General features: G+C 43.1%; 2 protein-coding genes across 3 annotated transcripts; one reads left to right on the plus strand and one right to left on the minus strand.

Moving 5' to 3' along the window:
• Nucleotides 1-7,432: 7,432 nt before the first annotated feature.
• On the minus strand, nt 7,433-15,272 carry ghitm (growth hormone inducible transmembrane protein). 2 transcript variants are annotated; one of them, XM_084433578.1, is made up of 10 exons: nt 15,151-15,265; nt 12,747-12,880; nt 12,553-12,655; nt 12,007-12,118; nt 11,293-11,434; nt 10,028-10,136; nt 8,240-8,428; nt 7,997-8,168; nt 7,761-7,889; nt 7,433-7,557 (listed from the first exon to the last, which is right to left on the minus strand). In XM_084433578.1, the coding sequence occupies exons 2-9, from the start codon at nt 12,864-12,866 to the stop codon at nt 7,805-7,807; spliced, it is 1,032 nt and encodes a 343-aa protein (XP_084289704.1). In that variant the 5' UTR covers nt 12,867-12,880; nt 15,151-15,265; the 3' UTR covers nt 7,433-7,557; nt 7,761-7,804. The 2 variants fall into 2 exon arrangements, with proteins under 2 accessions (XP_084289704.1, XP_084289703.1); XM_084433577.1 differs by having other exon boundaries at nt 7,433-7,889; nt 15,151-15,272.
• Nucleotides 15,273-16,028: 756 nt separating this feature from the next.
• Nucleotides 16,029-24,099, plus strand: chst3b (carbohydrate (chondroitin 6) sulfotransferase 3b). Its single transcript, XM_084435239.1, has 3 exons — nt 16,029-16,299; nt 20,725-20,873; nt 21,313-24,099. The coding sequence occupies exons 2-3, from the start codon at nt 20,794-20,796 to the stop codon at nt 22,547-22,549; spliced, it is 1,317 nt and encodes a 438-aa protein (XP_084291365.1). The 5' UTR covers nt 16,029-16,299; nt 20,725-20,793; the 3' UTR covers nt 22,550-24,099.
• Nucleotides 24,100-25,635: the final 1,536 nt, after the last annotated feature.

Genomic DNA, 25,635 nt, shown 5'->3' on the forward strand with positions numbered 1-25,635 from the left:
ACAATAACCAAAAGTTGTCCACAATAGCGTTGAACAACCCGGAGACCATGCAGAACAAATAAAAGTAAGAGAGAAAAAACCTCCCGCCGATCTCAACACTATTTAAACATATACGCATGAATACAGTAAAGCACGTGAAAATACAAATGAACAATTAACAGTAGGCCCTCAGTCCTGTGCAAATAGATGCAGAAAGCATAAAATGAGGTAGTGCTGATCAGATCTGAAGTACAAAAATACAAAATATGGTATAGTCTTGTTAACAATATCCAGTAAGATTGAGGAAAAATAAAATAAAAATTACCTGCTATAACCAAGCAATAGTGACACTAACCTAGTAAGTGCAGCAAGCCAGAAAACCACCTAATACTGAACAAATAGAGAATTAAGTGAATCCACAACCTCTAAGGAATAATAGAACACAGATCCGAAAAGCTATTGGAGCTCACCTAGGAATCAAAGTTTTAACAAAGTCTCTGGCTTCCTCCGCAGAAACGAAGTCCTTCTCAACACCGTTGTATGTGATGCGAAGTCGCGCTGGATGAAACAGACCATATCGAGCACCGTCAATGCCCTGAAGTTGGCGTCTGACCTCGTTGAATGCAGCCCGAGCCCGAGCTATCTTGGCAGTGTGGTCAGGGAAGACTGAGACGGTCACGCCTCTGACTTTAATCTGTCGGAGCTCTCTAGCGTGGTGCAAAATGTCAACAGTCACTGTAATAATGAAATCTGCACACAATGACTCGTGGACGATCACCAGGCTTGGGTTTGGGTTGGAGGGTCCGGTGGGACCGGTCCAAAAGCATTGGGTTAGGGTTAGAACGCTTCCTTCAGTAAGGCGGCTACAGCAGCAGTGGGACAGGTGTCAGGACCCTCCGGTACTCCCACTATCCTAATCTTGTTACGCCGTGATCTGGACTCCAAGTCTTCACATTTATTTTCCAGCTTGGCTACGTTAGCTGTGAGGCGCTCGATAGTAGTTTTCATCTCTGCGATGTCATCGGAGCACTCGGTGAGTGCGTGCTCCATCTCTCCGACCGTACCTTTTAGCTTGGACATGGTAGCATCGGTAGCAGCTTTATCATTCGCCAGCTGAGACTTCACCGCTTGCAGGTCGAGCTTAATAGTAGGCAAAGCATCCCCGAGTGTATCCTGGAGTTCCGTTTTAAAAATATCAGCAATATCTTTCCTCACCGAGGCCAACAACTCGAGCTTGAGTGCAGCGATATCAAGGTTAGCATGCGTCGAGGCGACCTCGACCTCTGAAGCAACAGATGACCCACTCGAGGATGTGGTCGCGGTTTGAGGACTAGGCAGCAGTGGTGTCTGAATAGTTTTGCGAGTTTTAGATTTCTTTCCAGCCATCTTACGCAGTCCGGAGTTAGACTTCCTAGCAAAAAATACTGCGGAGTAAGACTATACTAAATATGTGACGAAAAAGCGCAAAAGAATTACAATATTAACCGAAATCGGCCGGAGCTTCCAAACTCACGTCCTACTCCATTAAATCTCCGCAGCGCCCCCCCCCCCCCCCCCCTCAGTTACCTTACTCTATCTGTTTATAGGTATTTCATCCTCTATTGATAACATTACACTTAATGGTGGAATTTGGTCTTTAGATGCATTATCTCCTTTCATTGCAAATATTTATCCTGTCCCTGTTAAACTCCTCACATTGTCAATAGCTTTTAGCTTTTGCTATAGCTATATCAACTTAATCGATGTTATAGCTTCTCAACCTAAATTCACATTTTTAGATGTTTTAATTATACGATCTGTATAAGTCTTCTCTTCTGTCTGTTTGCTGGCCTCATCTGTTAACTACGGCTCCAATAATTTTTCTCCTTCACTTTTCTTTGGGTTTCTGAACTCCAGCTGTCCGACTGGATTCCTCTCCTGAAGTCAAAGGTCCTCTTCTATCATCCTTTCTCTGCTTTGCCTCTACACTCTCCTAGTTCTCAAATATCTCTGAGTTTAAGAGCTTTTTATTGTTTCCAGCATTCTCTTTAGTCTCTATATGATATTTAATGTTTTTATTTTTATTTTTTACATTTCTCTCACTATTCTTCTCTTAAATTCATAACCTACATGATTGTTTCATATTATTCTGTTTTCCTGACTTTAACCATCCCTCTTTTCTTGAGCTATCTTTAAAGCAGGAGTGATCGTCTGTCTTCACTGCCCATAAGTCTCTGTCAGGAACTTTCTCCTTATCCCAGTTTCTTATCAGCTCTCTTTTCACGGCTAGGATTCCTATGTAGGTCCTTCTTTAACTTCTACTTTTGAATTTTAGTTATTCTTTTCAACTGCAATTTTTCTCCTTTTTTTATTTCGTAGTCTTTTTCATATCCCTAACTTTCACTTTCTGTATTTATTGATGAATATAACTCATCATTTTCCTGCTCTCCGTCTGAGCTGTTTCCAGAAGTCCCAGACCTGTGTCTGTCTCTCGATAACTTAGAGACTGCTGTTAGGGCAGTCATTGTTGTTACTTTTATTTTATTATACGTTTGCTTAAACTCCTCTCTATTTCTATTATTCAACAAGTTTATTTTAAAAGATTCCTCTTCTGAATTCTCTATTATTCCTGTTATTATTCCATTAATCCCATTAAGGTTAAATTCATTATTATAACCTTTCTACTAATTTCATTCTGAATTGAGGACTACATTATTATTTCAGCTTTTGACTCAGAGCATTTAGTAGTACATACTTTTGTTCTACAATCTGCCATCACCGCTTATGCTACACAGTTCCAGTGGGATGCACCAGAATTATTCTTACTGTCCCCAGGGATTACACTTTTAATCTCCCTTTTTCATTTTCTATCTCTTTTAACGCCTGTGCTCCTAACAGGTTAAAACTGCACTGCAGTTCCTTCAATAATCATTTGTTTGTTTCTATTAAAGACAACCATTCCCTGTATAGCCTCTACTTTAGACCATAACATTTATATTTCTACTTTTTCCAATTTGTAATCTATTATTTCTTGTTTTTACTTCATTGATTCTTCCTTCACTCTGTCTCTATTTTGGAAGAGCTCCTCTTAGTATTTTCAAAATTAATTATTTCTCCCTTATATTTCTTGATTTTTGTTTTGTTTTTTTCCTCCTCTGCCTGTTCTCCTGGTATTTTGTCTAATTTAGTATCGTATATTGTTATTGTTCCTACTTTTGGTATTTTTGACCCTCAACTTCTTTGTTTTTACACTGAATATATACAGTGCTATTTTTAAATTTTTACTTTCTGTGCCCACAGTATTTCTGCTGAGGCTATTGTTTCATTAAATTCTTCTATTCTCAATGGTCTCTGGATGGAAGCAAAAGTGCTAATAGATTACGTTCTGTCTCTCTCGAACTGATGTATTAACTCATATATCACTATTCTCCACTACAAGTACACGAGGATCACTCGTATTAGCTTGGATGAAGAGTCTGGCTCTGTGTCCCTGCCCTTCACAGAAGCCCTGTCTCTTCGGCTCTCCTAGCCTATCTGAGACCCGCCGTATGAGATTTATCTCATATCTTTATCGGCTAAATGAACCTTCACAGCCCTTTTTTGCTTTTACAGTTTATTATTTGTCATGCGCGCACTCAACCCTTTCTGGATCATTTCAATAATTCATCTTAGAATTATTCTTAGTCTAATCGAGTTTTATATCGAGTCCTTTCTCCTATTTAACCCTATACAGTATACACTCTTGTGACGTTTCTTGTATTTTGAGCAATTGGTCACTGATCCTGGCCAGAAATCAATGATCAATCCCCCCCGCCCCACGTTGGGCGCTATGTCGTATGGTGCGTAATTTTAAACTCCTACCTAACTTTACCTAACCTGAGAATAATTCAAATAAGTCAAATCTGTCCTAAATAATAAGCATTTGATTTTCCATACTTACAATATTTAGATCACAGAAGACTTCTCCGTGGTCAGTTCAGCCCAATCTTTTGTTTAACAGAGACTTATGGCAGGCGAGCTTCTTAATTTCAATTATAGATATATATATTTTTATTAAATACAGGTTAACTAGTTTACATAAATTGTACTAATATATAAAATAAAAATAAAAGTAAATCAAAACCAAATCATTTACAAGCTTTTAACTTCATGAGGCACAATGGCACGGCATCTAACACCGGAGACGTCCTCGGTGGATCTGCGTCTGATGGACATCTCGTTCCAGTCCTTTTAAAGTCCATCAACTTTCTGACATCTTCAGAAATCCCTCCTGGAAACGCCCTAGGACTCGGTCATTAAAGCCTTTCTCCTCTTCATTCTCCTCCGTCAGACGTCGTCGTCTTGCATTCTGTGTCTCGTCCGCAACACATAGACGGTAATGATTGCATTCTTCTTCTTTCTTTAGCAAAGCTCTTTCAAATACATTTTCAAATTCTCTCTACTCTGCCATTTGCTTAATAAATGCTTACAACATTTAGTGGGGTATGTTTTTCTTTATAAACTATTTTCTCAATAAATGATTTTACAAAAACTATTGCAGTGTTTTTCTTTATAAACCATCTTCTCAATAAATCAATTAACAACAACTTCTGGTGTCTTGCTTTATAACAACACTTTCATTATATAAGGTTACCATTATGGTTGACTCCAATACATAAGTGTTTCATACACAAAAAGGCATTTTTATAACTTTGCATATTCCATAACAACATGCTTTCAGAGAGATTACAAATATGAGTTGAAGACTTTGCATATGAACAAGCTCTAAGACTGGGTAACTTCAGAGCCGAGTTGAACTCTGACCCTTTCAGCACAACGCAGATGAGGGATAGTTTCGGTAACGAAGATTTGGTCAATATTTTTCAAAAATACAGATACTTTGTTTTCTTTTGCATATTCTGTCATACTGAGAAAACAACAACCCTGGGCATCTTTCTTCTGGTGTTCTTCACAGTCAGTGTCTTCTTATTGTCCGTATATTAAGAACTGTTTACCGCCAGTAAACGGTCGGTGTCTTAAGGACTGTTTCACAGGCGCATGTGCAATAATTGTTTATGGTTCATTGAACACGCATGAAAAAATATTGTCTAACCCATTAGGACAAAATTAGGGTTTTACTAAATTATCTTTAAAATACAGTAAGCTGAAAAAAGGGACATTTGAGTTTATATATGTGTATCTGTAGTGTGTGTGAGAACAGTGTGTGTGAGAGTAGAGCAGGATCTGTAGTGTGTGTGTGAGAGTAGTGTGTGTGAGAGTAGAGCAGGATCTGTAGTGTGTGTGTGAGAACAGTGTGTGTGAGAGTAGAGCAGGATCTGCAGTGTGTGTGAGAGTAGAGCAGGATCTGCAGTGTGTGTGAGAGAGCAGTGTGTGTGAGTAGAGCAGGATCTGCAGTGTGTGTGAGAGAGCAGTGTGTGTGAGTAGAGCAGGATCTGCAGTGTGTGTGAGAGCGTAGAGCAGGATCTGCAGTGTGTGTGAGAGAGCAGTGTGTGTGAGAGTAGAGCAGGATCTGCAGTGTGTGTGTGAGTAGTGTGTGTGAGAGTAGAGCAGGATCTGCAGTGTGTGTGAGAGAGCAGTGTGTGTGAGAGTAGAGCAGGATCTGCAGTGTGTGTGAGAGCGTAGAGCAGGATCTGCAGTGTGTGTGAGAGAGCAGTGTGTGTGAGAGTAGAGCAGGATCTGTAGTGTGTGTGTGAGTAGTGTGTGTGAGAGTAGAGCAGGATCTGCAGTGTGTGTGAGAGAGCAGTGTGTGTGAGAGTAGAGCAGGATCTGTAGTGTGTGTGTGAGAACAGTGTGTGTGAGAGTAGAGCAGGATCTGCAGTGTGTGTGAGAGTAGAGCAGGATCTGCAGTGTGTGTGAGAGAGCAGTGTGTGTGAGTAGAGCAGGATCTGCAGTGTGTGTGAGAGCGTAGAGCAGGATCTGCAGTGTGTGTGAGAGAGCAGTGTGTGTGAGTAGAGCAGGATCTGCAGTGTGTGTGAGAGAGCAGTGTGTGTGAGTAGAGCAGGATCTGCAGTGTGTGTGAGAGAGAGTAGAGCAGGATCTGCAGTGTGTGTGAGAGTAGAGCAGGATCTGCAGTGTGTGTGTGAGAGTAGAGCAGGATCTGCAGTGTGTGTGTGAGAGTAGAGCAGGATCTGCAGTGTGTGTGTGAGAACAGTGTGTGTGAGAGTAGAGCAGGATCTGCAGTGTGTGTGAGAGCAGTGTGTGTGAGAGTAGAGCAGGATCAGCAGTGTGTGTGAGAGTAGAGCAGGATCTGCAGTGTGTGTGAGAGTAGAGCAGGATCTGCAGTGTGTGTGAGAGGAGTGTGTGTTTCCTCTGAGCTTCAGCTGATATTGTCTAACTCCCTCTGCTGGTCTGTCACAGAAACTGCACGATCACATGAATCCACCAGCTTCTGTTTCTGAGGCTACTCCTTTTTTCTTTTTGCAGACCTGTGGATACTGACAATAACTTCATATTAATGGGGTTTAAGTGTTTTGGCAGTGATTGTGACTTGCAATCACTATTGAATATTTCCTAATCTTTTAGTTTTTTAAAGTAAGTGTCATCTGTAACCAGTGCTGATGTTCCCATCCGCTGGCGATGGCTCCTCTCAGGATTTAATCAGAACACAGATGGCGGAGGATTAATCGCTAATCTCACGGTCATCTGCCGCTGGTCAGAGAACAGATAAAACACGAATGTGTCGATGCGCAGATCCTCTCACAAACATCACTAACATGCCTTCACTATCACCGCTGTGCGGATCTGTCCCAAAAATACCATCATAATCTGGATTGTAGGTCATGGTCGATAGGTAAAATGATCAGAAAACACTGAATTTGTCTCAAAGAAACCAATGAAAGGGCAAGCTAACATGAGATTAGTGCTTGAAAGCATATCTGAAGTTTGGGGATTCAACATCATTCTGCTATAACGTTCAGTGATATTTCTAATGTCTTTAGATCTCACTAGGGGTGTAGCGATACCACACACACATCACGATGCTCAACTCATGCTACCGTATTATTGCGATACTCCAAAACATATGGTAAAAGTTAAAACACATACTGTTGTAATGTAATGTACTGCAAATTGATTAAAATGCTAAATTAAGTATTATATTGGGTGTGTAAATGAATAGGCTTAGAGTTGGTGCTGGAAACCCGATGACGACACCAGAATAGAAATATTGATGATTCTGAAGCCGAAACTACAGGATTATTATTCCTATAATCACTGACCAGATATTTCAACTGTCGGACACTTTTTACTGGTGACATCAGACATTTGGCATATCAGGGCCACAAATATTCACCCACTGGGTTATTATACATTATAATCACATTATATATGGTAGTTTAATGTAGTACTGACACTAAAACACTTGCATTTTCTGACAGAGACATTTTCATGGATAAATTTGTACACAAATTGTAAATTGTCTTATAAAGTGGCGCTTGATGTCTGTTGCAAAGCAATACACTGAACAATTAAGATGGAAAATGTAAATGCAAATAAAGTTTATTGAACCACGAGTGTCAAACTCTTAGAACACAAGAATCAGTGAGACGAGCGTTAGGGTTAGGGCTAGCTGACCCATTCTCTAGTCGGCTGTCAGCTAATCTGTAAAATAAATAGACACAAATATTTGTTGTTATAATTACACCAAATGTGGAACTGAGAAGATCTGCATTAACTCGCATCTGTGAAGAAACATTAGATCACTGTCCGACGCTTGACATGGAATTCATCTGAAAACAAGCCAAAGGTTTTCTTCTGCTTTTAAACAAATGAATGCAAAATAAATGATCAACACTTTTAGCTACATCATCTTCTCCAGGCCAATCTCATGTCGTCTTGTCTCGATGAACTACTTCCTTCTGTTTCCGCCGTTGGCCAGAATCATCACCATCCGCATGAAGATGTTGAGCGTGTCCATGTAAATGCCCATGCATCTGCAAGAGAAAAACACGTGAGCGTGACGTCGTTCACAGCGTGTGGACAGGCATGTGTGATGTCATGAAAGAGACGTTTTCTTCCACTTGTCCACAGACACACTCACGCATTAATGGGGTCGTATTTCTGAACGCCATAAAGAGGGTGCGTCTCGGCGCGCTTGATGACCTTCTGCGTGTCGTACAGCAGAAACATGCTGAACAGCAGCAGTCCTCCGTACACGGCCACGGAGTAGAGCCCGGCCCCGAGCGCAGAGCTGGGCGGCAGGAACATGGAGCCTGTGGAGAACAGCAGAGGTCAGATCCTGCGGGCTCATGGGAAACACCAGTCCAGCGCGAGAGAGCCGTACCCAGAGACGAGGCGAACACGAGCCCGAAGCCCACGGCCAGCGGCCCGCCCATGCTCAGGAACTTCTCGCTGGGAGCGCACATGGCCACCGTCGACAAACCTCCCACAATGCCTGCGGTGTACCAGGCGGCTCGCATCACCAGGGGTCCGCCCAGCAGAGTCAGCGGGGCCACGACGGCCCCCATCACTCCTGCAGACAGGGATACACTTCAGTACACTTCATTAGAGTCATGTGACACAGGGATACACTTCAGTACACTTCATTAGAGTCATGTGACACAGGGATACACTTCAGTACACTTCATTAGAGTCATGTGACACAGGGATACACTTCAGAACCGGTTCAGGAGCGTCATGTGACACACACACACAGGGATGCACTTCAGAACCGGTTCAGGAGCGTCATGTGACACACACACAGGGATGCACTTCAGAACCGGTTCAGGAGCGTCATGTGACACACACACAAGGATACACTTCAGAACCGGTTCAGGAGCGTCATGTGACACACACACAGGGATGCACTTCAGAACCGGTTCAGGAGCGTCATGTGACACACACACAGGGATGCACTTCAGAACCGGTTCAGGAGCGTCATGTGACACACACACAAGGATACACTTCAGAACCGGTTCATGTGACACACACAGGGATACACTTCAGAACCGGTTCAGGAGCGTCATGTGACACACAGGGATACACTTCAGAACCGGTTCAGAAGCGTCATGTGGCGCACACAGGGATACACTTCAGAACCGGTTCAGGAGCGTCATGTGACACACACAGGGATGCACTTCAGAACCGGTTCATGTGACGCACACAGGGATACACTTCAGAACCGGTTCAGGAGCGTCATGTGACACACACACAGGGATACACTTCAGAACCGGTTCAGGAGCGTCATGTGACACACACACAGGGATACACTTCAGAACCGGTTCAGGAGCGTCATGTGACACACACACAGGGATACACTTCAGAACCGGTTCAGGAGCGTCATGTGACACACACACAGGGATGCACTTCAGAACCGGTTCAGGAGCGTCATGTGACACACACAGGGATGCACTTCAGAACCGGTTCCTGCTCACACACAGGAATACACTTCATTAGAGTCATGTGACACACACACAGGAATACACTTCATTAGAGTCATGTGACACACACACAGGAATACACTTCATTAGAGTCATGTGACACACACACAGGGATGCACTTCAGAACCGGTTCAGGAGCGTCATGTGACACACACACAGGGATACACTTCAGAACCGGTTCAGGAGCGTCATGTGACACACACACAGGGATGCACTTCAGAACCGGTTCAGGAGCGTCATGTGACACACACACAGGGATGCACTTCAGAACCGGTTCAGGAGCGTCATGTGACACACACACAGGGATGCACTTCAGAACCGGTTCAGGAGCGTCATGTGACACACACAGGGATGCACTTCAGAACCGGTTCCTGCTCACACACAGGAATACACTTCATTAGAGTCATGTGACACACACACAGGAATACACTTCATTAGAGTCATGTGACACACACACAGGAATACACTTCATTAGAGTCATGTGACACACACAAGGAATACACTTCAATACCACTTCAGGAGGGTCATGTGACAAGAGCTGCGCTGTTTGTCCACACAGGAGTGAGGACTTCATGTGAGAGCTCATATTGAAATGTTCTGCAGTGCTCAACTAAAGGAAAGCATTGATCTGAACACAGACTACAGCGCCCTCTAGGGGTCAGTGAAGGCATCGCACGTTCTGCTCACTGTACCTGCATGCAGGGCCCAGGCCAGGTGTTTGGGCAGGGGACTGTTCTCGTACGAGATCGACCTCACCAACATTCCTGCGCCAATCATAGCAGCGAACGTCGCACCGATAGCCTGCGGACCATTAATGCGTTAGTCACAGCACTGATCAAGTAGTTCTAATCTATACATTCAGCAAAATACAGGAAACGCCACTTAAATGTTCAATATTCCTCTCAATATGAATATTAAACTACAAGCTGGCTCATTATAATACTTCAACAGGTACAGTATAATAAGAGTACGCCTGACAGTAAGAATTGATGTCATGTAAAATGTATTTAAGGGTCATTTTTCTGAGATGTGAACAGAGGTGTACAGGTTGCACATCACTGAAAACACAAAGCACTCATAAATGTTATCAATAAGTGGAAATTGGTTATTTTTGCGTTTTCCCAAGCAATTTTGTTCTTCCGGGTTGAAAAGCAAAGTCGAGGCGACGTCAGGGAATGTGAGGTAGAAGCGAGCCTTCGGAGCGTGTGATTGGCTGTGGCACGATTCTACCTCACATTCAGCCAATCACACGCTCCGAAGGTACTTCAGCTGACCCTCGAGATAACCTCTGCATTTATTCATGAGAAAGAGCTCGTTCAATCCAATCACTGCGCTGGATTACTGCCGCCATGAGTTCAACAGCGCTCATAATGCGGATCATATCGTTCATATCCGGACCGGAGCGAGCACGCTTCATATTTCATATACTCTAGTGCTCTAGACATGAACCAGCACCGTGTGTGTGCACGTCTTCATCAAGTGAGATATATGTGCAGATAAGGACACTGATACAGCCGTACGTCTGATCATGAACGCGCCGACACGGTGGGTTACTCTGATACACACAACACAATGATGTAGACGACAAACAAATAACTATACCTTTCTTCTTCTGTGTTAGACTGATGCGTGTTTGTTCAGAGACTGCTCGTAAATGTAATGAAAATATTATTATTAGACCTTTTAAATGATCTTCCGTTTCTCCTTGTTATATAGCGTTAGAGTTTTAACCCTCAACTCAGTTTTTTTCTTTCTCAGAGGTCATATTTTAATATCCATGTGTCTGTTGCAGATCTCTGTTTCATTGGTTGTTGTCTCCCCTCTACTCTCCCACTTTTCCACTTTTCTTGAGACTTTTTCCAACTCGGAGGTGTGAACAACCAGGCTAACACAGGGATTTCATGAAACTTTAAAAGGCAAAGAATAAAAAGTTGAATTGATAAGATCTGTTGCGTACCATCCAGGAGCCCCTCATCATGAGTCCCATGAGCGCCGGCGTTCTGCTGACGGCCACCGCGGACAGAGCCGTCAGACACACACTTCCAGAGAAATACATGTATGTGGAGTGGATCCTGTCCTTCACATACTGAGGCCAGATCCTGTAAACACAGCTTCAGTTCATCAGGAGAAGGGAAGATCTGTTCATGCTCTACCAATCAAACACCAGTCAGTGATTCAACGAGAACTCCATTCATCAAGTACAAGTTCATCAGATCTTTCTGCTGGCATAGCGAGATCACTTCTGGCCTTCGTGCCATTCAGGGGCCGTTTACGCGACATCATTTTCAACTAAAAACCGAAAACTTTCTATGTTATGTTCATGTTTTCTATTTTGGCCGCATAATCATTTACACGACAACGGCGTTTTGGGGCCTAAAAAAGCAAACTTTTGAAAACAGGATTCAAACTACAAGTTTTTGTAAATGATCCCATTATCGTCTCCATGTAAACTACAAAAACGGGAATTTGTGAAACCAGTGACATCATGTGTGTTACGCGTTCAGTCAATACAGCGTTTCGAGTCGTTTTTGCGGATCGGTCTGAACGGAGATCGTTTTGACAATATTGTCTCTGTACATGAAAAACACAAAGCAAATAACTTTAGCATTTTTACTCCATCGCTATCATGTAAACATGCCCTTATAGTGTCTGAATGTGAAAGTGACTTTACACTGCTTTCTCTATGGCTCCCATCTCGTTGGACATCCCGAAGCCGTAATAGCACAACGCTCCCAGTCCCACAGCGGCTCCTCCTGCCAGGATCACCCGGCCCATGTTGTGGACTGTGGAGGAGAGACACGCTAGCATCACTCGCATACACAGCTTTGAAGAATGCTTTCGTTAGGGTTAGGTTAACCTTTCGTTACAGAATGATCAGGGCCTTGTTTCTCAAAAGATGATCGTAGATTTATTAGTGGCAGTGCTTCTACGATCTACTTAGGCTTACGATGCTTTTGGGAAACGCAGCCCAGACTGGCATTAACATCCGTCTCAGCTGATCCGATCACAGCTCTATAAATACAGGAGTGAACTGTATCTGTAACTGTACAGGCGTCTCCTCTCTAACGAGCCTAACGACGAGAGGGTCATAATGTGTTAGAGTCCAGCTGTGATCAGATCTCCTGAGACAGATGTTTTATCCCAGGGCTGAACAACAGCAATAAAAACAAGTAAAAGTGGAGGAATTCTAATAGAAGAACAGGTGAACAGAATTCACTTTTAATAGCGGTGTCAGTAGCGGGTTCGAACGCCGCGTCCTGGAACTGCTCTCTGGAAGTCTTGCTCCGCCGGAACCCCAGTCTCGTCTTGGTGGAATAACCCTGATTGGGAACAACACAAAATTTAAAACAGATCCCACATGACTGGCTGTGTGTGTGTGTGTGTGTGTGTCAGTCTCGGTGAGGACAGTACCTGTGTGGGTCTCATCAGGGGCCGGCAGGAGCTGCGCAGGGCGAACGGAGTCTGACCAAGGGCTGACCGGAGCCCAGCCACAGGGACCGAGCGCAGGCATGACAGCCGTGAGACCAGCATCACTGTCCGCTAACCTGTTTTAAACACGCAGACATCAGGCCCGGGTTAAACACGCAGACATCAGGCTCAGGGTTAAACGCGCAGACATCAGGCTCAGGGTTAAACACGCAGACATCAGGCTCAGGGTTAAACGCGCAGACATCAGGCCCGGGTTAAACGCGCAGACATCAGGCCCGGGTTAAACGCGCAGACATCAGGCCCGGGTTAAACGCGCAGACATCAGGCCCGGGTTAAACGCGCAGACATCAGGCCCGGGTTAAACGCGCAGACATCAGGCCCGGGTTAAACGCGCAGACATCAGGCCCGGGTTAAACGCGCAGACATCAGGCCCGGGTTAAACGCGCAGACATCAGGCCCGGGTTAAACACGCAGACATCAGGCCCGGGTTAAACGCGCAGACATCAGGCCCGGGTTAAACGCGCAGACATCAGGCTCAGGGTTAAACGCGCAGACATCAGGCCCGGGTTAAACGCGCAGACATCAGGCCCGGGTTAAACGCGCAGACATCAGGCCCGGGTTAAACGCGCAGACATCAGGCTCAGGGTTAAACACGCAGACATCAGGCCCGGGTTTAACACGCAGACATCAGGCCCGGGTTAAACGCGCAGACATCAGGCCCGGGTTAAACGCGCAGACATCAGGCCCGGGTTAAACGTGCAGACATCAGGCCGGGGTTAAACGCGCAGACATCAGGCCCGGGTTAAACACGCAGACATCAGGCTCAGGGTTAAACACGCAGACATCAGGCCCGGGTTAAACGCGCAGACATCAGGCCCGGGTTAAACGCGCAAACATCAGGCTCGGGGTTAAACGCGCAGACATCAGGCTCAGGGTTAAACGCGCAGACATCAGGCCCGGGTTAAACGCGCAGACATCAGGCCCGGGTTAAACGCGCAGACATCAGGCCCGGGTTAAACGCGCAGACATCAGGCTCAGGGTTAAACGCGCAGACATCAAGCCCGGGTTAAACGCGCAGACATCAGGCTCAGGGTTAAACGCGCAGACATCAGGCTCAGGGTTAAACGCGCAGACATCAGGCTCAGGGTTAAACGCGCAGGCATCAGGCTCAGGGTTAAACGCGCAGGCATCAGGCTCAGGGTTTAAACGCGCAGGCATCAGGCTCAGGGATAAACGCGCAGACATCAGGCTCAGGGTTAAACGCGCAGACATCAGGCTCAGGGTTAAACGCGCAGACATCAGGCTCAGGGTTAAACGCGCAGACATCAGGCCCGGGTTAAACGCGCAGACATCAGGCCCGGGTTAAACGCGCAGACATCAGGCTCAGGGTTAAACGCGCAGACATCAGGCCCGGGTTAAACGCGCAGACATCAGGTTAAACACGCAGACATCAGGCCCGGGTTAAACGCGCAGACATCAGGCCCGGGTTAAACGCGCAGACATCAGGCCCGGGTTAAACGCGCAGACATCAGGCCCGGGTTAAACGCGCAGACATCAGGTTAAACGTGCAGACATCAGGCCCGGGTTAAACGCGCAGACATCAGGTTAAACGCGCAGACATCAGGTTAAACGCGCAGACATCAGGCCCGGGTTAAACGCGCAGACATCAGGTTAAACGCGCAGACATCAGGTTAAACGCGCAGACATCAGGCCCGGGTTAAACGCGCAGACATCAGGCTCAGGGTTAAAACGCGCAGACATCAGGCCCGGGTTAAAACGCGCAGACATCAGGCCCGGGTTAAACGCGCAGACATCAGGCTCAGGGTTAAAACGCGCAGACATCAGGCTCAGGGTTAAAACGCGCAGACATCAGGTCCGGGTTAAACGCGCAGACATCAAGCCCGGGTTCACAGACAGGGCTTAGATTAAACCAGGATTAGACCTCAGTTCAATTTGGACATTTAAGTAGCTTTTATAAACATGCAAGGCAAGGCATTGGCACTGACATAATTTAAGAAAAGTTGTTTTCAGTTAAAACATCATAAACGTGTATATCTGGACTAGATTAATCCTGGTCTGTGAGACCGAGGGAAGAGCTGATACGGTTACTCGTTTCTTACAAACAGCAATGAGACAGAATAAATACAATCTGTATAAACGGCAAGACAGGACAAAAGAAAGTATTACAAACACGTTCAATAGTATGAATGTTAGCTTTGCCAAATGAGTCCAGTGGCTCGTAAGTTATGTAAAACAATCCTGTAGAACGACATTTAAACTTTCTTCTTCTTGTTGTTGTTTAATGGTAATCGACTCCTGGGGAGCATTATCGACGACATTTACACTGTAATTAATGTAAAACATTACGTTTAAACGTAAAACTCACCAGTTGGTCTGTTGTCTAATTTCACCTTCGAGATGCGTCTTCACCACTGACGCAACACGGTAAACAACTTCCGGAACCTTCCTGAGTGACGTCACAAGACCGCGACAGCCGCGCAATGCACTGTAGGTCTTTGAGTTGTTGAGTTAACTTTTAATCATTATGTTCCGCTTGTTTATTTCATTTTTTAATATTCATACACCAGAATAACCAGAGGGAAGATACAAATAAATAAAGCACTGTCTGATACTGCTAAGAATGACCAATAATTTAAATAATTATTTGTAAATGATTTACAAATATATTTACAAATAAAATATTTTCACTGCTTTCCTTTTGATTTATGGATTTTAGCAAGTAAGAAAATGTAATGTATTATAAAATAATCTTTCTTTACATCAGTCATTAATCAGCAAAGCTAAAAGCATATCATTCTATCAACGTTTACACAATAATTAGAAAATTCCATTATACATTTAGATTTTAATCAATTTTCATGTATTATTCGATAAAGAGACAATTGGACTAAATACAATTTTTAAATTGATTCACATGTAATATAACATGGAAACCTGTTGTTTTATTTAAATATGAGCAAACAGTCATACTCTTTTCAGCAGTAATTTATTCCAATAATCAGACACAGACACATCTTGTTCAAACAATGAGTGATTTATCTATTATTATTTCTACGAGGAAATACATATTGTATCTTGCTGTCATTATGATTAGAGTAAGAATCTTATAAAATAAATCAATAAGTGGCGTTTGTGCAGAAGTAGACTCGCTGACGTCATGGCTCACGTGACGCGCGGCTCTCTCTCTCTCTCTTTCTCTCTCTCTCTCTCTCTCTCTCTCTCTCTCTCTCTCTCTCTCTCTCTCTCTCTCTCGCGTTGATGTGAATCGCAATCTCAATGCGAACCTTTAGCGTTTAAAACCAAATGCATTTCGATCCGCTCATATTTGGTAGTTTTATTTGTATTCCACATCAATTCCAGACCTGTGTTTTGGTCATTCCTTCATTTAATAGTTTTAATATGTTACAACGCCGGCCGCGAATGATTGTTGAATGATGGATTCTCATGTTTTAAAACTATTGAACATTGAATTTCACACACCGTGATCTGGAGACTGTGACGAGGACACACAATGGTACAGTATCATCAGATGTTTCTTTGATCTGAATGGCATGATTTTCTGTGATATAATGACATGCTTTAGAATTGTCAGTGATACTGTAACAGAATCAGTGTGACGCGATGCGTAAAAACAGCGCATTATTCAATAATCATATTATTATGTATATCAGTGAATAGATGATAATCATATCTTACATTATCCGTTAATAATATCTGCATTTACTGGAGATTTGGTGAAAAGATTCTGAAGCGATGATGTTTTTATCACAGATCTATGATTCATTTCTGGTTCTGATCAAATCTGTAATATTCTGTCAGTCAGTCTCTCTAGTGTGTGTGTGTTTGTGTGGGTGGGTGTGGAGTGTGTGTGTGTGTGTGTGTGTGTGTGTGTGTGTGTGATTCAGTGTCAGTGTCTCTCTAATGTGTGAGTGTGTGTGTGATTCAGTGTCAGTCTCTCTAGTGTGTGTGTGTGTGTGTGTGTGTGTGTGTGTGTGATTCAGTGTCAGTCTCTCTAGTGTGTGTGTGTGTGTGTGTGTGTGTGTGTGTGATTCAGTGTCAGTCTCTCTAGTGTGTGTGTGTGTGTGTGTGTGTGTGTGTGTGATTCAGTGTCAGTCTCTCTAGTGTGTGTGTGTGATTCACTGTCTGTGTGTGTGTGTGTGTGTGTGTGTGTGTGATTCAGTGTCAGTCTCTCTAGTGTGTGTGTGTGTGTGTGTGTGTGTGTGTGTGTGTGTGTGTGATTCAGTGTCAGTCTCTCTAGTGTGTGTGTGTGTGTGTGTGTGTGTGTGTGTGTGTGTGTGTGTGATTCAGTGTCAGTCTCTCTAGTGTGTGTGTGTGTGTGATTCACTGTCTGTGTGTGTGTGTGTGTGTGTGTGTGTGTGTGTGTGTGTGTGTGTGTGTGTGTGTGTGTGTGTGTGTGTGGAATGTGACACTGATGTGAGAAGATCAGAGATATCCTCCAGCGCTTTGAGTTGGTGTTACTTGATGACAGTCAGTAGTTTGGATTTTGAATAGATGGTGTGAGAAAAGAGTGAACACACACTGAGGTTCACACACACTGAGGTTCACACACACACACTCACGTTTCTAACGCAGGACAGAACTTGTTTCTTAAACACCATCTGTTGCTGGACACCGTCTCTCACTGTTATTATCTCACATTTATCACAGGTTATGCTGAACGCTGATCTAATGCTCAGATTCCTGAAGTCTGCGATCTCTCAGTGAGGCTGAACGTTTGGTCATTATGAACGTTTGGTCATTATGAACGTTTGGTCATTATGAACGTTTGGTCATTAGTAAACGACAAACTTATACATCATTCTAATGCTGTTTTACTCTTACTGTTGCTATTAGTGTTGATGTAGTGTTGTGCTAATGTCACTCCTGAACTAACTAACCAGAAACCATGACGACGAACTCGTGGAAACAAAGAGTGTGACAAATACAAAAAGAAAGAAAATATATTCCATTCTTTTTTTATCAGCAACATGAAATTATTACATTACGTCAGGCTTTCCCAGACTGGGGTTCGTGAGTTAGATGAGAACTATTATAACACTACAATAGAGAAAAACTAACATTTTATTTGTTTACTTGAAATGCATGTTATTAACCAACATCAGAGGACCGTGAACTTAATTTTATTATTATTATTATTATTATTATTATTGACTACTTTTTATTACTAACATAACTTATTACATTCAAATCTAAGTGCTTACTTCAAGTAAATATATTAGAGATTTGGGGAATCCTTGCATTTCATGTAAATATGAAATGACATGAATTGTACACAGTAACCCTTCTGAACGGATGTAAACGTTTTTTTAGGAAGGAAAATGTAAGATAAAAAAATAGTAGGGAGAATAGATAAATTATGAATAATTTACTGTCATTTTGAGAATAACATGTAATCATGTAATCAATAGAAAAGTAACTGTAATCTGATTATGAGTTTTTTTAAACATAATATAATATAATTAAGTAATTTTTGGAATCCGATTACATAATTCCTGATGTGTAATTCCCTGCCGGCACTGTTCCTGTGTCTGAGATGGGTTAGGGTTAGAGGTGTAGACCCTAACTCTGTTCCTGTGTCTGAGACGGGTTAGAGGTTAGGGTTAGAGGTGTAGACCCTAACTCTGTTCCTGTGTCTGAGACGGGTTAGGGTTAGAGGTGTAGACCCTAACTCTGTTCCTGTGTCTGAGACGGGTTAGAGGTTAGGGTTAGAGGTGTAGACCCTAACTCTGTTCCTGTGTCTGAGACGGGTTAGAGGTTAGGGTTAGAGGTGTAGACCCTAACTCTGTTCCTGTGTCTGAGACGGGTTAGAGGTTAGGGTTAGAGGTGTAGACCCTAACTCTGTTCCTGTGTCTGAGACGGGTTAGAGGTTAGGATTAGAGGTGTAGACCCTAACTCTGTTCCTGTGTCTGAGACGGGTTAGAGGTTAGGATTAGAGGTGTAGACCCTAACTCTGTTCCTGTGTCTGAGATTGGTTAGAGGTTAGGGTTAGAGGTGTAGACCCTAACTCTGTTCCTGTGTCTGAGACGGGTTAGAGGTTAGGGTTAGAGGTGTAGACCCTAACTCTGTTCCTGTGTCTGAGATTGGTTAGAGGTTAGGGTTAGAGGTGTAGACCCTAACTCTGTTCCTGTGTCTGAGATTGGTTAGAGGTTAGGGTTAGAGGTGTAGACCCTAACTCTGTTCCTGTGTCTGAGACGGGTTAGGGTTAGAGGTGTAGACCCTAACTCTGTTCCTGTGTCTGAGACGGGTTAGGGTTAGAGGTGTAGACCCTAACTCTGTTCCTGTGTCTGAGACGGGTTAGAGGTTAGGGTTAGAGGTGTAGACCCTAACTCTGTTCCTGTGTCTGAGATTGGTTAGAGGTTAGGGTTAGAGGTGTAGACCCTAACTCTGTTCCTGTGTCTGAGACGGGTTAGAGGTTAGGATTAGAGGTGTAGACCCTAACTCTGTTCCTGTGTCTGAGACGGGTTAGAGGTTAGGATTAGAGGTGTAGACCCTAACTCTGTTCCTGTGTCTGAGATGGGTTAGAGGTTAGGGTTAGAGGTGTAGACCCTAAAGAAAATGTTCCTAAATTCACAGATTTACACAGCAAATACACAGCTTTATCATATTATTTTAACTGAAAAGGAATTTTTCACATCATGATGAGGTGATATTAATTTCATGAGCTTTATGATCATGAAACGGCATTTCTGTTTATATTAGTTAGTGATTCAGGCGGAGGTTGCTGCGAAACAGACTGTGACTATTTAAAAAATAGCTTTATATTTTAGGAAAGTTTTAAGCTATTAATTTAAACCCTACCTGTGGGATCAATATTTGTGAGTGATAATTAGTCAAGTCACCCACATTTATAAAGCGCTTTTACCAATATGGATTGTTTCAAAGCAGCTTTACAGTGATAATAGGAGATTACAGTAACAGAGATTGTTTAGTCTTTACAGCAGCTCTAGAATAAAGTTATTGTCCAGATAAAGTTAGTTTTGATAGATTAATTTCTGTCGCAACGATCATTAGTTATTAACTTAGCGGCCGCTAACACGACACCATTAATGCGCTCCGACCCGCTCATCCGCACAGCAGTGCCTGGTGGCTCGAGAACGCAAACCATGAAATAGGTTCCAAGGTGCAAGCCTTGAAAAATTTTGGGGGAAAAAAGTTATCTCTGTTATCCAGGCGCAGGTCCTTTATCAGATCTGGAGTGTGTGTGTGTGTGTGTGTGTGTGTGTGTGTGAGTGAGTGTGTGTCCAGGCGTAGGTCCTTCATCGGCCTGGATCCGGCTGACTGCGGTAAACCTCGGATAAACAGAGAGACTAATATACCTATGCACTAGCGCGTCTACACATCGGCGACGGCCGAGTCTAACCCTACACCCTAGTGCATCTACACATCGACGTCGGCTGGGTGCTAATACCTGTTCCCCTAACTAGCTCTCTTGCTGCGCAGCAATGATCGACAAACAGACTTCAGCAAATGTCCTTCAAATGCTTTAATCACGTTTTAGTTCCTGAGCAGTTCTCAGGGAATCTCTCTCAAGCTTACAGGCTTCCATACGTGGACCGCCCGCAGCGTGTTCTGGGATTTGTAACGGTTTGATTCTCTCAAGTCTGCATTCGATGCATCCTCGATATCAAGAACTCATCCGGGTTCTTTCATGCGCACTCTGTATTTCCGTTCTTCAGTATTGGAATTGAACTTCGACAGTTGATGATGATGTAGTACGAGAACACAAGGACACAAGATCGCTTAAGAACGCATACTGAGAAACAGCCATTAAGAACTAATCAGGGTTGCAATGGTAACAAACAAGGGACACAGGAACTAAACACAAGAGAACACAGAAACAATAGGAACAGAAAATAACTTCAACCTTAAAGTCCTTCAGACAGGAATCATGACACATGTGTTATGTGTTTTATTTCAGAGTCAGTTCAGAGGAGAAGATGGAATGATTTGAGAGTGATTCACCTGCTGAACACAATCACACACAAGAATGCGCATTAAATATACAATTTCTGTCATCTTTATTGTGACTCTGGTCATCATAGAAAAGGAAAACAACATTATTTCAAAGTAGGTGCTTCTCTCAATCTCCTCTATTTATTCTTCTGTATGTGTGAATAACAGTCAAAGAGCACTTTAAAATCAAAAGTTGTCTGGTGTTTCTATTGTTGGAGAAATTGCTTCTTTGAGAAGAGACGAAACATTAAAGGTATATTTCACCCAAAAATGATCATTCTGTCTCATCATGCGGTTCCAAACCCGTTTGACTTTCATTCTTCTGTGCAACACAAAAGAAGATATTTTGAGGCTGTTGGGAACCAAACAAAACTGGTTATCATTGTATGGACAAAAACCTCCCCAAAATATCTTTGTGTTTTGCAGATAAGAGAACATCATATATGCTTGGAAGGACATGAGGGAGAGTAAATTATGACAGAATGATCATTTTTGGGTGAACTGACCTTTTAGCACTAATAGCGATTATCACGGTTTCTTCTGTCTCTTTCAGGGTGTCTGATAAACTGAGCACACAGCTAACCCCGCTTCTGCTCGGCCCGTCTCTGTCCGCTCCACACAACGCCTCGGCAGACCAACACCTGGATCATCTTCTGGAGAACGCCTCGGTTGACCAACACGAGGATCCTCTTCTGGAGAACTCGACCTGGTCCATCCAGCAGAGCGTGTCTCCCGCATCTGCATCAGGAGGACAGAAACACATTCTTCTGCTGGCCACCACTCGCACAGGCTCCTCTTTCGTTGGGGAGTTCTTCAACCAGCAGGGATCAAACATGTTTTACCTGTTCGAGCCGCTGTGGCATGTGGAGCGCATGCTATCGGTCGAGTCTGGCGGGACGAATGCCTCGGTCGCTGGGCCGGCGTATCGGGACGTTCTGCATCAGCTGTTCCTCTGTGAGTTCTCACTGCTGGAGAGCTTCATCGAGCCGGCGCCGCAGGATCATGTGACGGCTTCGCTCTTCCGCCGCGAGTCCAGCCAGTCGCTGTGTGAGGATCCCGTCTGCACGCCGTTCGTGAGGAAAGCGTTCGAGCGCTACCACTGTCGCATGCGGCGCTGCGGGCCGCTAAACCTTACGCTGGCCACTCAGTCCTGCAAGCAGAAGGAGCATCACGCCATTAAATCCGTCCGCGTGCGACAGCTAGAGACGCTACGTCCGCTAGCTGAGGATCCCAGACTCGACATGAAGTTCATCCAGCTGGTCAGGGACCCTCGCGCCGTTCTCGCCTCTCGAATGGTTGCCTTCTCCAGCAAGTACAAGATCTGGAAGAGGTGGGCCGTGGACGAAGACCTTCCAGTGGACGAGGACGAAGTGAGAAAACTCAAAGGAAACTGCGACAACATCCGTATGTCTGCTGAGATCGGACTCAAACAGCCACCATGGCTTCGCGGACGCTACATGCTAGTGCGCTACGAGGACATCGCACGATTCCCAATGCACAAAGCTACAGAGATGTACAGCTTTATAGGCATTCCCTTCACCGCAACGGTGGAAGAGTGGATCCTACAAAATACTCAGGCATCTAAGGAGGTCAGTGGAGTTTATTCCACCCAGAAAAACTCCTCTGAACAGGTGGAGAAATGGAGGTTCAACATTCCCTTCAAACTGGTTCAGCTGGTGCAGAAAGTGTGCGGCCCCACCATGACTCTGTTTGGCTACAAGTTTGCGGAAAACAAAGACATGTTGATCGATAAATCAATCAGCCTGATCGAAGAGAGAACATTCTTATGATACTACTCAGACTTCATGAAGAAGACTGCTGAGATACTTGAGGATCAGGGCTTGACATTAACACCCACCAAATGCGGGTGGATTTCAGCAGTGGCGAATAACGCAGTCACTCCTACTAGACACTTTGGCGGGTAGAAATTTATATGAAATTATAACTTATTATTATAAATTTATTATAAAAAAAAAAGTTGTCCCTAACCCTAACCCTAACCCATACATATCGATACTGAAATATCTGAAACTCTTCCAATACAAATTTTCTGCAGAATAGACACACGATACCAGCTGAGGTTTCTCGCTCTCTCGTCTCTCTGACAGTGAGTTACACACAAACCCGCCTCCCCTCACTCACTCGTTTTCATATTGTTGGTGTTACAGGGCTTGAATTTTGGCGTGGGATTGTGTGTATTGTGCATACTTTGAATCATTCCCACAGATTTTGTGCTCAGACCCAACTAAGGATCCATGCGTCAGGTCTTAAATTACCTGCCATAAAGTCCACTGCAATTGACAGAAATTTCCGGCTTTCCAAAAATTAGATGCATTTGTGCAGAAGCATTGATGCATTGAGGTGTTGAGGGACTTGATCTACTCCATCTGTGTTTGATCATCGCTTTGAATCTGATCTGGATGGATTCTTTGACAAAAATGTCAATTTTTACACCTTTTTGCTCAAAATGTTGCTTTTTTTAAAATTAAACTTACCCACATTCAAGTGTTGATAAAAAAAGGAATGCATGAAGTTAGAATAAAACATTTCTTTTTTTTTAAATATTCTGGGGGCAATGAAACGTGTGAAAATGGTCAAAAATGCTGGTGATGGCTGGCAACTTTAAAAAAAAATTGTCAGGGAAAGAACTAATATACGTTTTGCCAAATTATGAGTTAATATTCAAAAATATCTGTATGGCAGTTTCCCTCATGGTATCGATGTCAAAATGGTGGCCAGTGAAAATACAGAGTGGCCAGTAACTTTGGAAAACCACTTGCCACAGTGGCTGGTGAGCAAAAAAGTTAATGTCAAGCCCTGTTGAGGAAGTTTGTGACATTATTGAAACATCATGCGAAAAATTAATTACATAACTTCCTTAAGCAGTACTGAACAATGAAATATTATTTATGTATTTGAATGATGGCTTAGTCAAAAGTGATGTACTCATGTAAAACTTTTTTTTATTTTTTTATGTATAGTTAGAAATGATTATTGAGTTGAAGTGAGGGATTGCCTTGGGACATATAGCAGGTCTTTTCAACTGTATATACTGTATGTGTGTTTGTTTTGAGGGAAATGTTTCTGGCCTGGTTTTGTGTCTTCAGATATTCTTTCCTTCTATCCGTTGCTGAGATATCAAAGACACAAGGATTTAAATGAATAATTTCCTAATTATATTTATACTCTGTCAGGCCAGTTTGTTATGAACAACATATAGTCTCTTGTAATACAACTTTTACATTTCCCTTAAGAGATTAATACAATTCTTATAAAATAATTTTACCTTATCCTAAATTCTTGATGTGTTTTCTGTTGTAAAGATTTTATTAAACAAATAATAAACAGGTGCTTTAGTTACTATACTTTGAGTGGTAGCTGAAAGTCTAAACATAAGGGATGTGTGTACTAAGATCTCTTTCAGTGCTGTTGCAAAATAGGACTTGAATCCAATAATGCCAGAACTGTTTTCTCCACAGAGTTTTTAAGTTGCATCTAAATCTGTAAGTACTAATTAGTGTCTAGAGTCCAGGAATACACATAACCCTTAGTGATGGCCCAGAAACACTTAGTAGTATGGCACTGCCCTAACCAAACTCTCTTTTTCATTGTATCTGTGCCCTAGGTCTGCCAAACTCCTGTCCCGTCCCGTCATCTGCTAGCACTTAGCATCGGCCTTCGAGGAGGAAGAACCTGCGTTCTGTAGCAGCTAATCAGCTGTTTATTACTGTGCGTCGGCTATTTAGAGCGCCAGTGAAACTCCAACATGCTCATTTACGCAGAACCCCTCCTGTATGTGGTACAGATGATTTACTCAAACTGACCTCACCCTCCCACCCACACGCAGTTCGGCAGATCTCAGAGGAATGGCCCCATGCCTCCATTCACTCACATCAAGCTGAACATTTAAGCTCAGTGTGTGGAGATGCAAGCTTAGGTACGACATACACAATTTCAAACTTTTACTTTTGATCTATAGCTTATGTGACCAAATATATGGCATCTTGCATCAAGGAATTTATAGCTCAAGGACATTTTAAGCTTCATGAGGTCTAAAGGACCGGCGTGGTTCATGTGGGCTGTGTGTAAAGGGTGGAGCATGTGTATATGGTCAGAGCAAATATAGAATAGCACAACCGCTCTCCACAGTCTCAGAGGAACCTTTTTTCCTTGCAAGTAAAAAGAGGCCATTAAGCATCCAGACCACCACATCAGATAAGAAGAGAGCTGTAATATAAACCCCTTTGACAACAATCTGTCAGTGCACTGAAAAAACTCTATATTAACATGGTTTTATCCGTCAACATTACTGAATCTACTTATACCAACAAAGCTAAAGTTTATTGGTTAAACAAGGTGGAAATAGCTAACTATTGCATGTTACCAGTTTTAACGATATTGTGTCGTTCAGGCAAATCAGTTTTTCCATTGAAGTGTAACAAAGTTTGATGATTAATCCGATTGTAACAATTTACATTTGATCTGCTCCTGCTTTTAATTACCATTGATACTTTTACATTTAGTCATTCAGCAAATTATTTTATCCTAAACGAATAACAAATGAGGAAGATAGCATGCAATTTGATAGAAAAGTCACAATATTTTTTGTACACAATGTCAAGTTAAAAGTAAAAACAAAAAAAAGCTAGATAGGTGAAACTCAGAAATGAAGAGGGTGACCTTGTTTAATTTTAACAAAAATGTGAAGAAAAGCCAACTGTTATTCTGTCACAGAGTCAGAGTACTTGCATCCTTGTGAGACCTGTAGCCATAACTGACTCATTTACAACTAAGGGGAATAATTCATGAAAGACAGTATTTGTCAGATAATTAATAACCAATATGCTCTGTGTCTTAAAGCATAATAGAAGGAAAC

The sequence above is a fragment of the Rutilus rutilus genome (genome assembly GCF_951802725.1).
Source record: "Rutilus rutilus genome assembly, chromosome: 16".
Lineage (NCBI taxonomy): Eukaryota > Metazoa > Chordata > Actinopteri > Cypriniformes > Leuciscidae > Rutilus > Rutilus rutilus.

Bases quoted from the DNA above. Each gene is read 5' to 3' on its own strand.
- chst3b (XM_084435239.1), top strand. From the start codon at position 20,794: ATGCGCATTAAATATACAATTTCTGTCATCTTTATTGTGACTCTGGTC. The intron at 20,874-21,312 runs GTAGGTGCTTCT...TGTCTCTTTCAG, and splicing joins GAAAACAACATTATTTCAAA to GGTGTCTGATAAACTGAGCA.
- ghitm (XM_084433577.1), bottom strand. From the start codon at position 12,866: ATGCTGGTCTCACGGCTGTCATGCCTGCGCTCGGTCCCTGTGGCTGGG. The intron at 8,429-10,027 runs GTACAGTGAGCA...CCCTGTCTGCAG, and splicing joins GGCCTGGGCCCTGCATGCAG to GAGTGATGGGGGCCGTCGTG. The intron at 8,169-8,239 runs GTACGGCTCTCT...TGTTCTCCACAG, and splicing joins CGTGTTCGCCTCGTCTCTGG to GCTCCATGTTCCTGCCGCCC.